At 45.1% G+C, this 8,751-nt stretch overlaps 1 protein-coding gene across 1 annotated transcript; it reads left to right on the plus strand.

The window, feature by feature from the left end:
• The first annotated feature begins 3,369 nt into the window (after positions 1–3,369).
• On the plus strand, positions 3,370–4,468 carry LOC104582994. The gene is made up of 2 exons (XM_010234635.1): positions 3,370–3,387; positions 3,965–4,468. Exons 1-2 carry the CDS (start codon positions 3,370–3,372, stop codon positions 4,466–4,468), a joined length of 522 nt encoding a protein of 173 aa, XP_010232937.1.
• The last annotated feature ends 4,283 nt before the right edge of the window (positions 4,469–8,751 follow it).

Raw genomic sequence — 8,751 nt, forward strand, 5'->3', positions numbered from 1 at the left:
TACCAGTACTCTGTCCTTGGTTTGATGTTTTGTACAGCATGCTGTTTCACTACAATGTGTAAAGCTTTTGCTAGGAATTTCAAAGTGTCGCAAGTAGTGTTTCTATCAAAAATTTGTAGTCGGTCTTTTATCTCTAGCTATCTTGGTTATCTTGGTTTGTTTGGAAAGAACAGTTTAAGCATGGAACAACAACAAAATACTCCCAGTTTTGGAACAAATCTTACACAAACATACACTTTGCCGAATCAACATCCTATGCAAGCATCAAGCCTTGCAAAAACAAGAACAACAACAAAATACTCCCCAGTTTCAATGCTCCACACATAAAGTATTACTTCTTCACTTTCATGTGACACATTTTCCAGTAATCAGGTAGATAAATTTTCATCAAAGGCCAATAAATATCTTTAGTGTTTTCATCGTAAGTATCAGGTGCGTACGCCAATTCGTAGTCCTCGCTGTTCATGGTATCGGGAGCTTCTTCCTTGCAGCAATCAGCAACTCCAGGTTCTGCAGCCACACACTGGTCCTTGTTTGCCTTGCCTGTGTCCATGGACGCGCACTGGACGGCCATGACATCGCGCACGCCGCTGCCATCGCCCATGTCACCGCGGCTGCAAGCTCTGTCTCTAAGCATGCCACCACCATCGCCTCCGCACCCACGCACACAGCAGAGATGGCGAGCTCCGTCATCGCTTGAGTCCACGGGCACGCACTGGATGCGCTCGCGAAGCTGGGAGTTGCACGACCTGCCGTGCACGCCGCGGCCGTGGTCGTGGCCGAGCCCACGCGTGCCGTCGTCGTGGCCGTGGCCGAGCTTGCCGCACGTGTGTCCAAGTCCACGCGCCGTGCCGCCGTGCATGTCCCCGCTGAGTCCGCACACGCCGTCATCGAGACCGCACGCACGGCCCTCGCTGTGCTGGTCGCTTTCTTCTTGGCTCTCCCCCCAAATTGAAAGATCCTGGTATTCAACATCGTCGGTCTCGTCGTCGGAGTGGTCGCCAGGCATGTCGAAGCCAACGGCAAGCAGAGCTGACTCGTCCTCCACAGACGAAAGACAAGCTCTCTTCGATTTCTCATCAAACATCTCGATTTTTCTTTTTGATTTCATCTCGTCTTGGTGTTCTTCTCTTGCAGTTGGAGGCGGAGGCAGCAAGGTGCAGTGGAGGAGGAGCAGGAGGAGTAGTATTCGGGAGGAGAAGAGAAAAGGGGGAAGAATCTGCATGCAGAGTAAAACAAGAAGGCAATAAAGTGATCAGACGGGTGGGTAGTTGAGTGGACAGAAAGTAGGGACTCTTTGGTCAGGTGGGAGGAGAAAAGAGGAGCGCGTCCTCCTTTTCGGAACATCGCGCGAAATGTTACGCGCCCTCCTTTTCGGAACGGAGGGAGTAGCATTTTGCACATGCGCTGCCACGCCCGCTGTGCTCTGTTCGTATTGTCAGCAATTCTCCACATGTTTGAAGAGATAGTTTTTGGCATGTGCATTTCTATGGACAATAAAATAGAACACATGTTTAAAGAGATATTCAGAAATCCGTGTGTGTTGCTACGAAAAACAATCTATACAACTAAAAACCAATCTCTACCTAATACTCCCTCCATTTCACAAAGAATGGCGCACACGCTTTTCGAGATCGAACTTTGACCAACGTTTAGACCAATTGTATGTAGATTATATGTTACAAATTTTATATCGTTGGAAAGATTTTTAAAATACGAATCTAATGATATAATTTTTGTAACACATAAGCCTCAAATCATTAGTCTAATTATTGGTCAAAGCAAAATTTTGAAATACGTGCGTGCCATTCTTTGTGAAATTGAGGGAGTATATATAAAACAAGAAATGCTTCAGTCATCCTCCGAAAACCCCCGCAGGTGACATATGCATCAAACTACTTCTTTCTCTTTTTTTAGAGTAAACGTACAGTGCCTTGTGCTGGCCATGGCACGCGCCTCTGCCAGCAGGTGGTGAAAAGTTGAAAACTGAAATCTGCCGCCGGGGAGGCTGGCTTAACGGGAGGTGTAGCCGGCGACATTGGCTGGGCGAGTCGGCCATGCTGGGCCACAGCGGCTCTAGCACCATGTACATGGCTGTCGGCGTACAGCTCCCTGCCGTCCACCGTGAATTTCAGATTTGCAGCAGAAAATTTCGAGACTTTGAAGCATCATTGTAATTCGTGCCACCCAAACAGAAGCGGACGCACTTTGAAGCGCCATATATAGGAGATCTCGAATTGTCAACGTCCATAAATCTGACACACTGCTCAATAAATGTTACAAGCTGAATATAGCACAGAGTGGCATATGCAGAAACCGGCGTACCACCGAATTTTCTTATAGGTCACCGCGAATCGCTGTGCCAAGCGGCTGCCACCCGTGCAGCGAAATCATCCAAAGACTCGCTCTCGCCCATCCTCAGACTCTCATAATTCCGCAGATTTGCCTCCTTGACATCCCTGATGCAGGGTCCTGATTGTGTCCCAAACTTCCTTTGCCGATCCCTTGCAGGCGATATATGTCCTAGCACATCCCTCGATACCACTTTGTAGGAAATCAGACCGACCTGGGCAGCTTCTTCGTCTGCCTAGCTGTGCTTTGCCTGCAGCGATATGAGGCTAGCCCTAATTATCGATGGAAAAAAAACAGAAACAAACGATATGTGAAGCTGGCACAAGTTAGATCTCCAATATATAGACTTATTGCTTGTCAGATTACAAAATTACAAAATCTGGAGAAATGTAACAACGTCCAGTTGAGAAATGAATCTTTTTTGTGTTTCCCTGTGTCCAGAAATTTATATGCGCCCCGTGCATGAGGAAACCTTATTAAATTCTAAGCAAACATTACTGAGGGATCGGGCCAAGAGACAACGTACGGCGTTATTGAGTCCGGAGAATACCCCATTCTTATTTTGCTTTCTCTCAAAGTCACCAAGTCTTCCTCCTAATTATAATTTCGTAGTCTGAAATCATCCCCTAAATCTTTACAGAAATGCAACAGTCACTTGAAAGTGAAAATCATCTCGATTCATGACACATGCACTGACATGAATCAAACACAGAAATGCAACAGTCACTTGAAATTGTGCTGCTGTAACTCTACTTTCCTCCCGTGACTGTTAACCCCAAGGTAAGAAAGACCCCTGCGTGTCTGCCGTCCAGCAACCCACACAACACCCCTACCAAACCCAAGGTAACGTAACCGGTAACCCAGTGGCCTGTAACCCGTTATACACTCCGTGGAGAGCACAAGTAGTCTTTCTCCACCGTACCCCTCCCAATAATCCTATTATTACCCGGAAAAGGAAACATTCTCGGGGTGCTCCCCTCTCTCACGGGTCAACGGGATACTTGCCAGACCCAGACCATGGGCAGCACGGACAAGGTATGTACATCTCGTCTCGATCCAAGCATAGTTTCTTTGATTGATTCCCCTTCTAGTTTACCAATCTCGATGGAGTGTAGTGTATGTATATAGAAAGGGGATTAGTAGGTACTCGTATCTCTGTTAGATCCGTAGTTTCCCCTTTTAGTTTATTGGCTAAGGAATCGAGTTTTAGCGCGCATAGAGTGGTAGTTTCTGTAGAAAATTGCTCTCGTACCGTACATTCGTGTGTATCTCTGTCAGATCTGGCCGGTATAACTGTTGTTTATTCTCTACAAGAGCTATCGAGATTTAGATGGGGTACTCTTGTAGCGCGTGCTTGTGGGCATGGCAAACGGCGCCGGATTTGCCCTAGCTAGGAGCCTAGGAGGGCGCCGGATTTGCCTGTAGATCGAAGAAGAGGCCGGAGGAGGCGCACCGGCGGCGGAGGAGGAGAAGGGCGGAGCTAGCTAGGTCGCCGCTGGGCCTGGTCCGCCAGAGAGATTTTAATTAGGGTTTGGATTCTGGGCCGAAAAATTATAACTTTGTCTTGGCCGATCTATTCTGAATTACACTCCCTTTTTTCTTTCTTTGACAGAAGGCTGACGCTCCGAGTGCTGTGGAGAACTGCGCGTGCCCGGAGCCCGGCTGCTTGTTCGAGGGCTCTTGTTCCAGGGCGCTGGTCCAGCACTTGGCCGACGCCCACGCGCGGCCCATCTACGCCGTCAGGTACGGCCAGCCATGGAACTTCACCATGTCACTCTCGCGGCCATGGGACGTCGCCTTCGGGGTCGGCGAGGACGGCCGCAGCGCCTTCTTCGTCGTCCTGCAGGCGGCGGCGCCCGGCGGCGGCGCGTTCATGAGCGTCTCGCTGCAGGTCTGCGTCAGGGATCAGGCTGCCTGCGGCGTACAGGGGTCGCAGATGTTGTACAGGAGCAAGATGACGTTGGAGTCACTCAGCGGGGACAAGAAGAAAAGGGTCGCTACTCAGCCCGCGGTCTGCGACAGGGTGCACATGGAGGTGCCTCAGGAGATGGTGCTGTCCGGAGAAACGATCGCGGTCAGCATCCAGATTGACCAGGTTCTGCAAGTGGGTTGGTAAGCTGAGACTGGGTTTAGTGACAATGCAAGCGGGTCGGTAAGCTGAGACTGGGTTTATTAGTGAGTGTGAGACCCTTGTAAGGTTGCTGGCTTCTTGTAATAATTTGTCTTCCGACTTATGAACCGAGAACTGGACGGATATATAGCTGTGAGGGTGGATGGGAGAGAGCTTACCGAAATAAGATATTCAATTGTTGATCTTTGCGATGAATTCATAGTTAGATCTTGGATCTTACAAATGCATGCAGGGATGAAGAATAAGAGAATCCATTGAAATTTTAGTTGAAAATTTTGTCGACGGGATCGATCTTTTGCATGTTTTGGCTTATGACGGGCCGAGTATCAGCTCTATGCATTTGAAAAGATTGGCAATTTGCATAGTTGACTGTACTGCCACCGGTTAGAAAACAATGGCTAAGAGGGACGCAATACTTCTACCAATCAAAATTTCAGTTTCAATAAAATTTCAGTATGATATTAATTTCAAATTAATTGAGTATTTTTTTGAAATATTATTTCGTTAACATACTGCATTGATCATTATTCCATCATTATACGATTGAATTTCGTTGATATATAAGTGAAATTTTGTTAGTACTTTTGTTTCCCTCTTTCTTTTTACCACTGCGCACCACTAGCCACATCACATGCTCAAAGTATTCCGTCAAAGCCACGAGAGAATGCCACCCACTGCCTCGCCGTGGAGTGCATCCTCGCGATCGGCAGCCTAACAGCCGTGCTCATTCAGAGCTTGCAGCTGCACTGAGATATACTAGCTATATTGGATGGAAAGAGTACCTACTATCTGAACTTAATTAGTAAGAATTAGCTAGTTGAAGGAGCGCAACCGGAGAATTTTTGGCGGGAAAGCTCTCCCTGCGCTTGATGTTGCTCACCTCATTTGGGAGGAGATCCAAAGTAGATCCACGGAGTGCTCCACCGACCCAGGAGATTAGGCCCTGTCTGGGAGGCTCCTTTTTATTTTTCTCCTCCCTCTCTATTCCAAGGGACCTTGCTTAGGAGTCCCTCATTTTAGTTTGGGGTAATTTCCATCTTTTAATATGCAGATGATACAATCATTTTTATGGAACATGAGTTAGAGAAAGCCGTTAACATGAATCTGATTTTATGTATCTTTGAGCAACTTTCGGGCTTGAAGTTAAATTTCACAAGAGTGAGATTTCTGCTTCATTAAGGCCAACAAAGAGGAAGGCCATTATAAGAAATTGTTCGGATGCGAATCTGGCTCTCTATTCCATTTTGATATTTGGGCATCCCAATTCACTTTCGAACTCTTCTTAAGAAAGAATTGAAGGGCAGTAGAAAATCGTTTCGAAAGGAAGCTGGGATGCTGGAAGAGCAAGCTGCTGATCTCATATATACAGATTGACTTGTCTTGATTAATTCAGTTTTTTGATATAAAAACTGTAAGGGAAACGGATACAACATAATTGTGAGCACCAGGATTTGAACCCTGGTGGCTGAATCAAGAGGTGTTCTTGATTAATTGACTAGTCTGCCATAATGTTTATGCTGTTATTTTCTCGAAATTCCTGTAGGCCGGTTCAGGAAAGACTTGGCTTTACAGCTCTAGATTTTCTTTGGCAAAGTGATGAACACAAACACAAATATCGCCACACTAAGTGGATATGCTGACCTAAAGATCAAGCGAGGAGGTTGAAGTTTTAGAAATAAAGAAAATAAATGAGCAAAGGATTGTTTAAGCTTTCTAATGAGTGGTTGTATTTTTTTCTGCAGTTATGTAAGCATTTAATTTGGAATCGCTGGATCGATTTAGTTTTTAACAATACGGGAGTTGATCATATATTTATTCCAGGATGTTCACAAGGCTACGCATTGGATCCGCTTATGGTCCTACCCGCTTCTGTGGACCAGTGGGGCTCTATGGCCTCTAGGTGCAGCCGACTAGTGGAGATGGCCGCACGGGCTTTGTTCAGCCAGGGGTGATGGCGGTCGCCTAAACGAATCATCAATGTTTAGCCACTTTATGATACTCGTTTTCCGTTTGCTGATTTTTGCATCAACCTTGTGTGAAACTTGATAACAAACTGGTTATTTAAGGACATTGCAATAAAATGGGTATGTGCATCAATCAATGTAGAGGCCAGGGTGATTCCCCTTTTCAAAAAAATGTTCTTCCAGGCCAATGAGTAACAGGCAACTCCATATGGTTTCAAATTATTCACGGGTATTTTTTTTCTACCCTTGTAATTCATTGGCCTTTTCTTTCTCTATCAAAATAGTTCTCGCCTTATGAAATTATTCACAGTTACTTTTCCTCAAAAGAGAAAACATGACTAAGCGCATGGGCATAACTCTCGCTACATAGTCCTTTTTAAGGCACGCATGCTCGTGAGGGGCGGACCTAAAGTGCAAGGCACACAATTTTTTATACCTAAATTTGTGTTATCACATATTATATATAGCTTAAATGTCTCAAATAAAATATTTTTTATCGTGTGTCCTGTGCACCCTGCTGGCTCTACATGGGTACGCCGCTTCTCGTGAAAGTGTGGCTGGAAGCTAAGGACAGATGAAAACTCGATAAGAATCACATTACAATGAAACTAGATCTATTTGACGGACGAGGATGTGGGTTGTTGCATTACATCAATTAAAAATGAGATGTCACATGTCAAAGCGCGAAAAAGTGGATGGGTGGGCGGTCGTAGGAAAAGAGAGAGGTCTATGGCAGATATTAGAGTTCTTATTAAAGGGGGGAGAAGTGTATAATTGAGTGGTTGTATTTTTTTTCACTTTTATGTAAGGATTTACATTTGGTGTTGTGGTGATGCTTTCTGGAAAAACATATTTCTCATCACTTATGGATGCACGTATTAGTCATAAACGGAGCCATAATAACAATTCTTACTTTTTCCAGAAAGCATCACCAGTTCTTTTGGCGGCATGCAATAATCAACGAGTGTTATTACTCTCAGAAGGGTAAAATGACTTAATTAGTGCATAACTCAATCTCGTTACATCCTTATATATCCTTATAGGGACATGTACTCGTGAAAATGTAATTGACACTAGGGACAAACTGAAAAACTCCATGAAAATCACCTTAATTACAATTAATGAAAGTGGATTTGTTTCCTGGAAGAGGGGGTGGATTGTGGCATCGGGTTCATGAAAAAGGACTTGTCGGAGGCCAACATGTTGGGGGTGTCGAAGTGCAGGGAAGTGGGTGAACGGTTGCAGGAAAAAGAGGGGGTTAGGGAAGAGATTCGAGATTTCGAGTTCTTATGAAGTGTAGAGAAGTGGATAATTTAGTTGATGTATTTTTCCATGGTCATGTAAGCATTTAATGCTTCATTTGGTGTTGTGATGTGTTTTCCAGAAGAAAGTTATTTCTCACCACTCATGGATGTAACACGGCATAAATTTCTTTTATATACGGAGACATAACAACAAAATCTTGAGATTTATCTGACTAGTGAGAGTCCACAGTTTAACACAATATCCCATTTCAAGAAACGAAATTAATCACACATAGTTAGAATTTAGTCTACCGTTCCCGATTTTCAAAAACAATAGTGACTAGTTGATCCACTGGATCGAAATCGAACGGAGGGCCTAAACCCGCCTTTCTTCTTCCTTCAAATGTCCACTCGTCTTCTTACTTCCCGCTCCCACCGTCATTCTTCCCTCCACTCCCCTCCACCACTATCATGTCCACCATCATCTAGTACTGGTCCACAACCCATCTTACTAGATTTGATTCGCCTTCTTTAAATAAAAGGGGCATGTTCCTGATTATACATATGTAATCTGTAAAAATTTATTATGGTTAATATAGCACAGTAGTAGCCTCTCCTACTGTTTTCAGTATATAAAAAAACATATTACCGCTCCCCGTCCCTTTCCCCCCAACAATTGGCCATCCCTATATACCTAGGGATCATATGTTCTTCTCTGGCGACAGTGAGCAGCTCCAACAGGAGTCGTAACCTCTGAGCAACAAGGTCGATCACCCTCGGCTTCGCTTTTGTCGCTGCATCTAACTGCAGCTTCTTCTCGCACTTTTAACCCATGTGGCAAAGGTCATTCTCGTCCGTTCTACCTCGCATCTGATATATATGGAGCAACACTTAATACCTAATTAATACCCCCAGCAACGGACCAAACCCTCCAAAGTAAGAAAGACCCACCTGTGACCTGTAGCCCGTTGTCCCTATAAAAAACCTATTAGTACCGGAGAAAGGAAACATTCTCCGAGTGCTTCCCTCAAGGGTCAAGGGGACTCGCCAGATCCAGACC

This window comes from Brachypodium distachyon, chromosome 2 (genome assembly GCF_000005505.3).
Source record: "Brachypodium distachyon strain Bd21 chromosome 2, Brachypodium_distachyon_v3.0, whole genome shotgun sequence".
Classification (NCBI taxonomy): domain Eukaryota; kingdom Viridiplantae; phylum Streptophyta; class Magnoliopsida; order Poales; family Poaceae; genus Brachypodium; species Brachypodium distachyon.